This window comes from Microtus ochrogaster, unplaced genomic scaffold (genome assembly GCF_000317375.1).
Source record: "Microtus ochrogaster isolate Prairie Vole_2 unplaced genomic scaffold, MicOch1.0 UNK90, whole genome shotgun sequence".
Taxonomy (NCBI): Eukaryota; Metazoa; Chordata; class Mammalia; order Rodentia; family Cricetidae; genus Microtus; species Microtus ochrogaster.
Genome location: NW_004949188.1, coordinates 1,362,193 through 1,374,314, shown reverse-complemented (window position 1 = coordinate 1,374,314; position 12,122 = coordinate 1,362,193). Strand labels below are relative to the sequence as shown.

Here is a 12,122-nt window from a genome sequence, read left to right as displayed (position 1 = left end):
AGAGAGAGAGAGAGAGAGAGAGAGAGAGAGAGAGAGAGAGAAAGTTTGTTTGTTTTTCAGACAGGGTGTCTTACTGTAACCCTAGTTGTCCTGGAACTCACTATGTAGACCAGGCTGGCCTCCAGCTGACAGAGATCCACCTACTGGGATTGAAGCCATGCACCGCCATGGCTGGTTCTAGGAGTATTTTAAATGCTGGACAATTTCACATGAAATTCTGCCTGGATTTCTGGTTTCTTTTGAAAAGTGGGCAACTCCAGCTGCCTGGTGCCTTCACTCCAATTTAGCAGGCTCGACTCTACCTAAGCAGAGCACAAACCTTCCCATCCAGCGCTGCCTCCTCGTGATTCTGAACATGCAGTAAAGAGGCGTACAGGCTCTTAACCTTAAACTCCCCGCATTGGAGATCCATGAGTCGTCAGGTCAAGGTCACCCATCCTGTGTGTGCACCAGTGTGGGCTTGGGACACGGATGGAATGAAGCAGTATCTAGTGTGTGTGTTCTGTAGTTGGCACTGCCTGGCCCTGTATACACAAGTCTGTGACACGGAGCTCCAAGATGCTCCCCTTAAAACGCCAGGGACCCTCATTTTGTTGTGAAGGTACTGTCAGGTATACCCAAGCAAGGGAATAGGTCTGGAGAAGAGTCCTCCACTCCCCCTTGGGCAGGAAACCAGAGTAGAGCCTTTGATGGACGGCGTTGCCAAGCAGCCAGTCCCAGGGGTCCACCCTGTGTGTACTCAGTGTTCACTGCCAGGAGGGCCCTATGTACGGGAACGCAGCGCCCCCTGCTGGCTTCCTAGGGAAGCAATGCCCACCGCAGGGAGCTTCAGGCTCTTTCCCCGGTCTATTGCCCTGAAGGCTCAGGATCCTGCTGGGTGGGTGGGCTCTGGCCCCCTCCCCCAGGCTGGCCCCCGGTAGGAACTGAAGCCATGTGGTTCCCTGCCCCCAGCCTTTTAGCCCGAGGGACAGGACGTTGGCTGGGATGTACAGACGTGAATTTCTGCTTTTAATCCAAAGAGACAGAAAGAAAACTCAGCAAGAACTCAAGCTGGGCCACCCCCACCCTACTCCGCCATCCCCTGCGGGTACAAAAGCCCCAGCCTGGCATCCTCCCCACCTTCCAGGTCCCACACAAAACCTAAACAATTGCAAACATGGCCAGATCCCAGGTCTTGGCCAGTGCCAGCCATGGGGGTCCCACCCGCTGGGCACAGTGCCCACGGGAAGGCCAGCTGGACTCTTGCACCGGGGAATGGGTCTGGGGGGGATTCCCTCAGAGGGTGGGGAGAATAAACTGGCTTCTTCCATGGGGGTCAGCTGCCCAGCACCCTGGCTCCTCCTCCTGAGCTCACTGTAGACGGTGGGGGTCATAGGGCCAGGGGGGGTGAGATGGGAGCTGGGACCTTTCCGGCTGTTCTCATTGTCGCTTCTTTCTTTCTTTTTTTTTTTTTTTTTTTTTTCCTGGTCCCGTTTCAGTCCTGGTTCCTCTGATTAAGATCAACAAAGAAACAACAAAAATTTTTAAAAAGAGGTTCCTCAAAAGGGGGGAGAAGAGATTTTGAGACATGGAAATATCCCCCAGCCCAGCCCCACCGAAAAGCAAAACTTAGACGTCGTCAGCCACTCAGCCCTTCCCTCCTCCAGCCCGGGTAGCCCTGCGGTCCAAAGCAGCCCAGTCCCGGGAGCCCTCGGAAGGGGTCTCAGCCGAGTTGTACACCAGCAGCCAAGCAGAAAGAAGCATGCTAAGCGGACTCTGCTAAGCAGAGGACAAACAGAAAGAAAAGATGCAGCCAGCCCGGCCTTTCTGGGAAGGAGCAGCCAGTTCGCTGGTCTGCCACCTCTGCGGTTCCTGGGGACCCCCCACCCTCCACTGGACCTAAGCTTCCTTCGGAGCCCAGAGGAACAGCTCATAAAGATGATGGAAGTAGACATTCGAGCTCACCTCCGGACTTCGCCCCCCCCCCCCTCCTCTCCCTCTCGCCCTTCCAGGGAGCCTCTGCTCAGGCTTCTGTCCCCTGCTGCTCTGGACTAGGATGGCCCCGGGGTGGGCAGGGGATGTTCCTTGGAGGTAGCTAAGCTAAATTCAGCATTGAGTCCAGAATGGAGGGTGTTCTGCCACCTCCCCCACCCCGAACCGCAGGGCAGTTCTCGGGCCGGACCCCCTCTGTACAGCACACAGGAAAAAGTCAGAATGCTCTGGACTGGACGCTCAGCCCGGCACAGGCACCCTCTTCCATGCCCGCAGGCCGCGAGGGCTGCCCTCTGCCACGCCCCTATTGAAGGGAGTCGGCCCCAGGTCGCCCCGCACCCCAGCCCTGCATGCAGGTGCCCTCGCTCCGCCCCTCTGCCCTGCCCCTGCCCTTGCCGCACACAGCCCTCCAGGGGCCGGCTGAGAGTGGAGCAGAAAGGGCCCCGGAGCCGAGCGAGGAGGACAAGGCTGCCTCCACCTGCACTAGGTAGGCGTCCTGCTCTCGAGACTCTCAGTTCCTGTGGAGGGTGGGGGGTGTCATCCTTTTAAAAGAGTGTTCTGGAGCTTTCTGGTCCCCTTCCCTTCCCGCCACATCCCGTGGCCACTTCTCCCTAGATTTTAGCTGTAATGTCTTTCCTCTTTATTTAGGGGTGGGGCAGTCATTGTTTGGGTCTTTCGCTGTTGCAGTTGGGAACTCCTCTGAGCAACTTGGGAACAATTTCATAACACACCACAGGAAGCAGCTCTCCTCCCAGCCCCCTCCTCCTGCAAGGGATGGTGGAGGCTTGTCCAGAGGGTCTTGAGAAGCCCCCTGGGAGGGGAGGGGAACGCGAGCACGCCAGCCCCCCTCCAAGGTGACTGGACCCCTCTGGCTTGTCTTTCTGTGCCTTAGTCCTCCTTCCCTGCATCTCCCCTCCCAGGCCCATTCTCAAGGCCTTGCGCCTCTCCGGTATGAAAACACAAAGCACAGGTCAGGACCCTCCGAAAGTTGGTCCAACATTACACCACGTGGGGTGGGTTGTGGGCTTTATTTATTGAGAATCTAGTTGGTGAGGCTGCGGCCCTGAGCGGGCGAATGGCCGCATGCAGGGAGCTCGGGATTGAGAGGCAGCTGTCCGGGCGGGCGCGCTGCGTGGAAGTTGAGTGAAGCCCTCCCCTGTGGCGTCCAGGGCCCGGGGTGGAGATCCCGCGAGGGGCCTCCCTGTGCGAGGGGAGGGAGCCCCAGGATGGGGGGCCGGGCGGGCCGGGCGTGACGCGCGGTCAAAGTGCAATGATTTTTCAGTTCGGTTGGCGAAACAGGGTCAGAGCTAAGAGCTAGCGAAAGAGGGTCCCTGCCCAGCCGCGTGCGCCTCTTCGGTTGGTCGAAGACAGTCGGGCTGCGGGCAGGTGCTGTGGGTTTGCGGGGCACACGCCCCGGGCGAGGTCAGAAGCTGCAGGCCAGCTGGGCCGGGGCCCAAGGTGCCCGGCGAGGTACCCCCGGGAGGACCGGGGTGGGGTGGGAGTAGCGCTCCTTTCCCAAGTGGTGTTGTGAGGGGCAGGCGAGGGACGATGAGGGCAACAGATGTGGGGACGTGTTAGGAGAGGAAACAACCCACAAAAAAAAAAAATAGGGGAAATTAACCTTTTTTTTTTTCATTGAACCAAGTGCAATGCATCAGAGAGTTTTCCTATCTTTGTATGTTAAGAGATTAAGAAAAAAATTCTATTTTTTTTGTAATGTCCTCGCGGCTCTGGGGACGCTAAAAGAACTGGGCCTGCCCTGCCCTTAGCGGGGATGAAAGCTGAGTGTTTTCTTTCTTTTTTTTCTTTTCCTTTTTTTTGATAGTTCTCTGGGTTTTTTGTTTGTTTGTTTGATTGGTTGGTTTTTTGCCGTTTTCCTGCGTTGACGAGGATAATCTGGGGTTTTAATTTGTTTCGTCGTTCGGTTTCGGTGGGAGGGCTGAAGAAAACGTTCACATTTTATATTTTAAAAAAACACCTCTACATTTAAAAAAAAAACCAACACAAGATCAAAAGGAAAAGGACGAGAGAAAATTATTTTTAAGATAATTAAACATAAAAAACCCTGGTGCTTATTACATTATAAAGTACGTTTTTAAAAAACCCACAAACTATTATACATACGTTTATGAATCAATTAAATATTCTGCACTTGTTAGGAACACGCATATCCCTTCTTTGTTGAGTTTAACGGAACGGGACAGCGGCGTGCGCCCCGCGGCTGGGCTGCTCTGGCCGCGGGTCTCCCTGGGCGCCCCCTCCCCCTTTTTCGCCCCCTCCCCCTCCGGGCACTGGGGCGCGGCGGGGGTCCCCGGCCCCCTCCCCCGCAGAGGTCAATGCCAACGAACAAACGTCCCTTTTCCCTTCCTTCCCACTCCGAGCGCCCTTCTTTGAGCCAGACGCCAACTTGACCCTCACCAGCATTAATCAGGAGCGCGCTCAGCAAGTTGGTAGTTTCCTCCCCAACCCCTTCCCACGTAACACCGCTCTTCCCCTCCCTCCGGGAGGTTCGATGCTCCAGGACAGGTCCAGCCACGCTGACAGGTCGATTTGCCCAGGCCCGCGCACGCACGCACGCACGCACACAGCCCGGCACACATCCCCACCCTACCCCGCAACCAGCCCTGTCGACTGCCTTACACACCCGCCCCCCGCGCTGGCCGGCCGACCTAGTGCCTTGTTCTCACCCCCGTGCTGGCGGAGCGGACGCCGCGCTCTGGGTCCCAGAGGGGCCGGGTGGCTCAGACGACCCACCGTTTCCCCACCCCGACCGTGCTGAACGGACCCCCCCACGAGAGAAAAATAAAGGAGCAATAAAGTTATGAGAACTTTTGTCCCCCAATCGAGAGCCCTAGGGGCACCCCAGCCCCACCTCTGCTCCCCCAACCCCATCCACCCTGGGGCGCCCCCCCCCGCAAGCCAGCTGGGGCCAGCCCCCGCTTTGGCCCCTCTTGGGAGATCCGTGCGCCCCACCAGCACCAGCATCGCGGACCGCAAAGGCCGCCCGTCCCGTCAAACAAGTTTCTTCTTAGGCTAAGAAACGCAGTATATACGAGTATCTCTATATATAGTACTAATGGATTTGGTGTGCTTCCCCCTTAGCGTCCCCTTCCCTCTGCTCCTCTTTCAGCCTGGTCTCCCTTCTCTGCCCTCCACCCCCGTCTCTGCACTGAGATACATAAGAAACAAGGGTAGTTTACTGTCTGTTTTGTTTTCTGGGTTTTCAGTGTCCTAGCGGAATGCAAGTAGGCAGCCAGCCCGTCTGTCCCCTCTCCGCCCGCCCCGCCCCGCCCCACCCCCGTCACTGCGCTTCTGTTATACCATCTTTGCCTGACTCTCTCCGGCTTCTCCATTGAATGGCTAATGTGTATGTGAAATAAAGAAATAAAGAAAAACAAATGCAAGAGTGCCTGAGTCTTCGATAACGCGGTTAACAGGATCATGGATCAAGCGCAACCAGTTGGGCTCGGTGAGGTGGGCCCTCCATACACTGTCTAGGGGCTTCCCGCCTCCAGCAGGGGGCGCCGATGCGAAGGCTTCCAGACCCTTCCCTACCTCTCCCAGCACCCCTAAGGACCCCGTAGTCACTTTGCTTTGTTGGTTCTCTGGCCTCGACCCAGGGAAGAGGACACTAGCAAGGCCACCTCAGGTAGTCTGTGGGAAATTTTTCTGAAAAGTCTGCGGAGCCCCCGAGTCGCCGGTCACCCTTCCAGGACTACAGGGCGTTTCCTCATCTGGGCGACCTCAGTCCCTTTTACAGGGAGTTCACAGCGCAGCGGGCGAGGCGCCACTGCCTTGGGTCACCGCACCTCAGGACTAAGGGCTGTCTGCTCCATCTTGATGGGTCGCACCGACCCATTGGGGTCGTCGTCGCAGTCCCCAGGAAGCACGGGCTGCGAGCACGCAGCCTCCATCCTGTGTCGGGCCCCGCAGCGCGCACCGCTCTCTACTCCCCGGTGCGCAGGTGGCTTGCGGGGCTCGGGAGCGCTGGGGCCCGAGGCGAGCACAGCCGCCTGGTCTCGCAGCAGCCGCACCAAGAAGCCGATATACTTCATTGCCAGACGCAGCACCTCGTTCTTGCTCAGCTTCCGGTCGGGCGGGTGGGTGGGCAGCAGCTTCCTGAGCTCCGCGAAGGCGCCGTTAACGTGCTGTTGCCGCCAGCGCTCTCGGCTGTTGGTGAACACGCGACGAGCCACCTTTTGGGGTTGGTGCCCTGAGGACCGGAAGAGTAGCATCAGCGTACAGGCCAGAGGGCACTCACTGCTGTCCTCACTAAACACCACCAGCACCCGCTTGGGCTTGAAGCGAGTGTGGGCTGTGTAGACGCCAGGGCTGCTAAGCCTGATCATGTCTTGATGTCCACCCTGTGGCCTCATTCCGAGCGAGCATGTCCTCGGGTTTTCAGAGGTTCTCTTCATGCCTGCTGTGGGCCTGTGGGTGACTGGTGGCCTATCTGATGGCTGTGGTTGTGTGGGTTCGTGGCATGTGGTTGTGACTGTTGTTTGTGTGGCTGGGGTTCTGAGGTTGATTGTGGGCTCATAGTTCTGTGTGATCCTAGTCCAAGGTTGTCTCTTTCATGACTGTGTTTTCGGGTTGGGGAGCGTCATTCTGTGGGTGCTATGTCCTGTTGTAGCCATGACTCTAGCTATAACACTTGGTTTGTTGGGACTCAACTATGTAGCCCAGGCTGGCCTCTGAATGGATTACAGGGATAAGCACCCACAAGTACACAAACATAGACACACTCACCCTCAGCCAAGTCCAGCTCACCGTGGCTTGGTCTTCGCTTCAGCCGGCTGTGAGGGAAGATGCTGAAGGGTCCTGCTGGCCCAATGTAGACGCTGTAAGGTGTTGTGTGTCATGAACGCCTTATAGGCAAAGTCCCTGCTCACCGACCCTTAGCGCTGCCCACAGTCCCAGCTCCCCACTGACCTGTTGAGGAAGGGGTGGGGGTGGTAATGCAGGGCCAGGGTGGGTGGAGCTGCTCCCAAGGCAGCTAACTGCAGCAAGGAGGGCCGAAGAGCACTCAGCTCTGTGGTGGGCATGGCTGCCCCTGTAGGCCTGGTGTGACCCAGGTTTATCACTGGCACACCTGGAGGCAACCAGGGGGTGCATGCCGGGTTTTGGTGGTCTACCTCCGCAGGAAGGGGCCCAGGTGAGGCGGGCTTAGGGGGAGGTGCAGGCGCAGGGCTGGAGGCGTGCACCATCTCAACTTTCTCAGTCATGGCGGAACCCACCTCTGCCTGGGCCTGGGGTGGGCACATGGACCCCAAGGATGGAATGCTAACCTGTGGAAGAGAGCAGAGTTACTGGGACGGACGGCCCCGCCAGAGACCATGTTTCTCCCACGTGTTTCACCTAAGTGAGCGCTTCAATATGAAAGCACCTTGAGAGAGAGAGACTGTGAGTTCAGTAGTCAAAGGCAGATGAATGGGTCCAGAAACTACTGCAAGACATGAAGGGGGAACCTTCTCCACAAGAGGGGGTGTCTACTAGGTGCTAGACAGCATTAACCCTGCTTAGAGTTGTTTGTAAAGGGCTTCTTGCCTCTGAGCCAGTTTCTCTCCTTCCAGCAGCTGGGGCACAGTAGGGATCCCCTAACTTAACTCCTGAAACCTATACCACCTTTCCATGGTTGTTGCTGAAGCCTCCACCCTTGCTCAAGGTTCCTCTCACCAACCCTAGCTTCATCAGCATCCAGATTTTTTTGCACCCTACATAAAATGTGTGCTGGGCTCCAGGGTCTGGAGTGTCCTGCTAGTGCGTGACTCCCCACCTCTCTGCCCTATCTTCCGCAGCTGGAGAGATTCCCCTGGTTCCTCAGTGGGTCCCAGCTGATGAATGAATAAATGAACGAATGAGCGCAGAGTGCAGGCGCAAACTCTCCCTCCGAACTTTCAAAGCGTCCTTCTTACCCTGTAGCAGTTGTCGCAGTCTGGAGTGCTGTGTGGTCAGGGCTGTCAATCCAGGCCAGGAGGCGGTTTCCACTGTCCAGTCCGGTCAGTGTGCCCCAGGTGGTCCCGTTGGGCCTCAGAGCTGGGCTGCGCCACCTCCCGGGCTCCGGAGGGCCTGAGAGAGTCGCGGAGGCGGCGGCGGCGGCGGCGGCGGCGTGGTGTGTAACCTCAAGAGAAAGTGAGCGGCTCCTGGACCGACCCGCCTTTTCCCCACCCCCGACAGCCTGGCTTCCTCCCTCTTACCCCCTGGCGCAGAGGCCAGAGGATGCTGGGCCAGTGCAGATAAGGGTCTGACTGCCTGGCCGCGCCTGATAAGGAGCTGCACTGACCCCGGAGGAAACCAGCAGGCAGGGATCACGGGAGCGCGCACCCTCTGGTCCACGGTGGCCAGTACTGGCAGTCACCCCCCAGGACTTGCTGCTTGCTCCCCTAGGCAATGGAAGACCCTAGCCCTCAGGAGACTCTGGAACCGAACTCTCCATGCAAAGAGGAAATGAGGCAAGGCTGCCTCTGGTCCTCTGCGGTTATTCTGGCTTTGAACCCCACCCCCTGCCCAGTGTCTGTGCTGAGGGGGGTGGAAGGGGCCCCTTTCCGGTCCTCTGAGGCCCCACGACCCAAGGGCCCCAGCCTCCAGCCTAGTTCCTCTTTTTTACACATCGCCTGCGGACTTCCCTACCCCCACACACCCAGGAATAGGGCTCCAGGAGATAGTTCTGGCGATGTGGCACTTCCAAGGTTATTTCTCAAGTTCAGGGGGGTGGAATCCAGTGTCAAGAGTTGTGTTTCCCAGAGCTGCTCCAAGGCTCCCTAAGATGCCAGGCAGGGGTCTGGAGTGATGGTTCAGTGGTTAAGAGCACTGACTGCTCTTCCAGAGGACCTGGGTTCAACTCCTAGCACCCACATGGCAGCTCACAACTGTTTGTAACTCCAAGATCTGACATCCTCACATGAACATACATTGCAAAACACCAATTAAAAAAAAAATGCCAGGCAGGCCACACAACGGGGTGCTGTCCCTTGCTGGCAGTTATTCTGGAGTGATATTCTGAATTCTGGAACCCTGGGGGCTGGAGAGCTGGCTCAGTGGTTAAGAGCACTTGCTGGTCCTGCAGAGGACTCAGGTTCTGTTAGTAGGAGCTACGTGTTGCTCACAATCGTCCAGTTCTAGGGGATCTGACACCCTCTTAACTCTAAGGGTACCAGAGAAGCACATGGTGCACACACATCCATACATGCAGGGAAAAATCATATACATGAAAGTACATAAATCTTAACAACAACAAAGTCCTGGAAACCCCACAGAAAGCTCCCAAGGAGGCCAGGAATGTTGGCTCATGCCTTTAATCCCAGCATTTGGGAGGCAGAGGCCAGCCTGGTCTATGGAGAGTTCCAGGACAGCCAGAGCTACACTGAGAAACCCTGTCTCTTGAGTAAAAAAAAAAAAAAAAAAGGCTTCCAAGAGGAGTTGAGCTCTATGTAGTGTAATATAGGCCTGCCCCGTGTATTTGGTGAATTGTAGGCACACCCAGGGAGGTGCTCAGTGGCCATCCAGCCTTGTTAAAGTGCTCAAGTCACCACCCCACTGCCTCACTTCGTAGCGGCTGGTGAAGTGTGCTTATGCCCCTGCTCTCCTCTTAGCATTACTAACTCTCTACTCCAGAGGAAGGGGACAGAGCCTCTTCACTGGGTGTCTGGGCAGCCGCCTGCTCTGCTTGTGTTCTCAGCAGTCACATCCCTATTGAGAGCAGGCAGGGCAGGAAGCACCTGGTCTGGAGCGGATGCACAGAGTGCCTGCTTCCGGTCTGGCTTCCGCCACCACACCAACTGGAGAGAGCACTGGAGAGAGCGAGGCCCAAGACATCAGGCATTAAGAGACTTCAGGGGGACTAGTGGGTGCTGGGGGAAATGCCTGGATAGTCAGAGGGGAGGCAGCACAGGGTGACAGGTGGGTGACAGGCAAGCATGCTTGCAGCTGCCTGGGCAAAGGGCGAGCATGCTTGCAGCTGCCGCCCTGTGGCCACCTGATGAACTGCTCTCCTGAAACAGCCAGATCAGTTTCCAGGTCAGACTTAAAGCTGCAGTCAGGCAGGAACAAGGACCCAGACAGGAAGAGTCCCTCAGGCAGACAACCTCCCCATTCAAAATGACAACCAGCAGAAAGTGACATCTCTTTATTGTCTCAGTCCACACCTGGCCCACCAGTGCCCCCAGCAGCAGCCTCTGGTCCAGGGAAGATCTTGGTGGTGGTCTCTGGACAGTCTGTGACGAGAGTATCAGCAGAGACCACAGGCGCTGCAGGGCTGTGTGAGTAACAGCACTGGTCCCCTCGCTGACAGGTACCCTGGTGGGGAAAAGGGAGAGTATGGAGCTCCAGGCTGTGAGCACAGGGCCAGGATTCCTTCCTCAGCTCCCAGCTGTGCCAGCCAGCCTGCCCCCCCCCCGCTCCCCCCCCTCCCGGGATTTGTGGCAGGGAGGGTGGAAGAAGGGAATCACCTCCTTGAATCGTTTGCAAGGAAACGTCTTGAGGCGGGCTGCCCTCTGGGCTGGGTCCTCGGCTGGCTCCTTCCGCTTATTTTGTAGCAGCCTCCGTTTCTCCTCTGGATCTTTACTTGCTGCCCTGCCCCCATGCAGAGACAGAGGCTGGTACCCTACTTTTCCTTTGCTCAACCCACCCTAGCCAACTGCAACATTACACTTACCCTGGCCGGGCACGGGGCCGGGGGCCCCAGTTGGCTTCTGGATTGGCCTGGAAGCGCTTGAGTCCTTGCTGGCGGGAGCTGGGGTTGGCATCTTCCCGGATGTTGAAGTTGGCCTTTAGCCTGGACAAATGGGTGGGGGCTGGAGGCAGCAGCCATGCAGGGTGAACACAGCCCCAGAACCTGCCCACCCTGAGGCAGCACCACATGTCTACCAGGCTCAGAGTTCTCCCATTGCCTAACAACACCTGGATTTCCTAGGGAATTTCTGACAAAGTAGCCTGGATCTGACCCAATGGAGCTTGGCTTTGCAGCATCAGAAACAGACAATCGACAAGACAAGATAAATCAGAAGTAACTCGAGCCAGAGGTGTGAACCCAGGTAGAGACTTGCCCAGCATGCACAAGGCTCCAGGTTCCATCCCCAGCAACACAAAGAAATAATAATCCCGTGTCAGGACATGCTACTCTGTAACTGTTGTGGTAGAAGACTTAAGTCAGGATGCAGTGCCAGATAGGGTGGTCAGTCCAGAAGGCTTCTCTGATGTGAGAGACAAGGGCCCAGGCAAAGGGCCCAGGCGGGACAGACTTTGTGCAGGGTTCAGGCCACTATGAGGAAAAAGCCATGGAAGGTTCCTCTGACCCAGACACTCACAGATACGTAAGGCTAAAGAACAGCTGGTGCAGAGAAGAGTGGGAAGGGCACAGGGTGAGGGCAGAAGGTGAGGGCTCTGGATTCCCCTTGAAGTGTCTGTCTTCTGAGCACATGCACCTGCTATGCCCAGGGGGTAGCCTGTCCCCTCCTCCATGTTTGTCTGTACCTGGGCTCCACAGCCAGAATCCGGAATGCTGGGCTGCTTTCTGACAGCCGTTCCCGTTTTACTGGACACTCCTTCTCCTGGGGACAGAGGTGGAAGAGAGGCTAGGCCTGAGGTGCACCCAAGTCACCCTCCCCTCCATGTCCTCCTGCCTTGAATCGTGGGGTCACCTGCCCTCACCCAGCAACGCATGATGTCCCAGAGAGCTTGTGGGGGAGCGTCTGTCTTCACTGCATTCTTACAAGCGTGGGAGAGAGAGACTCGGAAGCCAGCGTGGAGGAGAGCTGACCTGGGTGCAGAGATCACAAGCACAGGTTAGACCACAAGCAGGCCACGTGGGATGGCATGCTTGTTTCTTCCACAGCAAAGACATGTCACTGACTGTGACATCAAAACCACCTTTTGGGGGCTGGAGAGATGACTCAGTGGTTAAGAGCACTTGCTGCTCTTGCAGAGGACTCTGGGTTTGGATCCCATGTCCAATTCCCTGTAACTCTGAGCCTGGGGAATCTGACACCTTCTTCTGGCCTCCTTAGTCATGCACATGGTGCATTTGTACACATGCAGGCAAAACACACATACATAAGAATTAAAGAACAAGCCGGGCGATGGTGGCGCACACCTTTAATCCCAGCACTCGGGAGGCAGAGGCAGGCGGATCTCTGTGAGTTCGAGACCAGCCT

General features: G+C 56.9%; 3 protein-coding genes across 15 annotated transcripts in view; 1 reads left to right on the top strand and 2 right to left on the bottom strand.

The window, feature by feature from the left end:
• Positions 1–3,565, top strand: part of Nfix (nuclear factor I X) — a 65,765-nt gene extending 62,200 nt beyond the window's left edge. For all 4 annotated transcript variants that reach the window (XM_005370948.3, XM_005370947.2, XM_005370950.3 and 1 more), the window contains one exon: positions 1,479–3,565. In XM_005370948.3, coding sequence (XP_005371005.1) covers positions 1,479–1,493 — 15 coding nt within the window. In that variant the 3' untranslated portion in view covers positions 1,494–3,565. The remainder of the gene's footprint in view (positions 1–1,478) is intronic.
• Positions 3,566–5,372: 1,807 nt separating this feature from the next.
• Positions 5,373–8,147, bottom strand: Lyl1 (LYL1, basic helix-loop-helix family member). Of its 2 annotated transcripts, XM_005370946.2 has the most exons (4): positions 7,887–8,147; positions 6,904–7,259; positions 6,721–6,812; positions 5,373–6,184 (listed from the first exon to the last, which is right to left on the bottom strand). In XM_005370946.2, exons 2-4 carry the CDS (start codon positions 7,233–7,235, stop codon positions 5,772–5,774), a joined length of 837 nt encoding a protein of 278 aa, XP_005371003.1. In that variant the 5' UTR covers positions 7,236–7,259; positions 7,887–8,147; the 3' UTR covers positions 5,373–5,771. The 2 variants fall into 2 exon arrangements, with proteins under 2 accessions (XP_005371003.1, XP_026633699.1); XM_026777898.1 differs by lacking the exon at positions 7,887–8,147 and having other exon boundaries at positions 6,904–7,297.
• A 1,941-nt stretch (positions 8,148–10,088) lies between these two features.
• Trmt1 (tRNA methyltransferase 1) overlaps positions 10,089–12,122 on the bottom strand; it is a 14,853-nt gene continuing 12,819 nt past the window's right edge. For all 9 annotated transcript variants that reach the window (XM_026777902.1, XM_026777904.1, XM_026777907.1 and 6 more), the window contains 5 exons: positions 11,620–11,728; positions 11,443–11,519; positions 10,625–10,744; positions 10,419–10,542; positions 10,089–10,266 (listed from right to left, as the gene is read on the bottom strand). In XM_026777902.1, the coding sequence (XP_026633703.1) occupies positions 10,105–10,266; positions 10,419–10,542; positions 10,625–10,744; positions 11,443–11,519; positions 11,620–11,728 (592 nt within the window). In that variant the 3' untranslated portion in view covers positions 10,089–10,104. The remainder of the gene's footprint in view (positions 10,267–10,418; positions 10,543–10,624; positions 10,745–11,442; positions 11,520–11,619; positions 11,729–12,122) is intronic.

Excerpts from the sequence above, each read along its gene's own strand:
- Lyl1 (XM_005370946.2), bottom strand. The coding sequence starts at position 7,235 with ATGTGCCCACCCCAGGCCCAGGCAGAGGTGGGTTCCGCCATGACTGAG. Across the intron at positions 6,813-6,903 it reads CCCCACCCCTTCCTCAACAG|CGTCTACATTGGGCCAGCAG; the intron begins GTCAGTGGGGAG and ends AACACCTTACAG. Across the intron at positions 6,185-6,720 it reads TGAGCTGGACTTGGCTGAGG|GGCACCAACCCCAAAAGGTG; the intron begins GTGAGTGTGTCT and ends TCCGGTCCTCAG.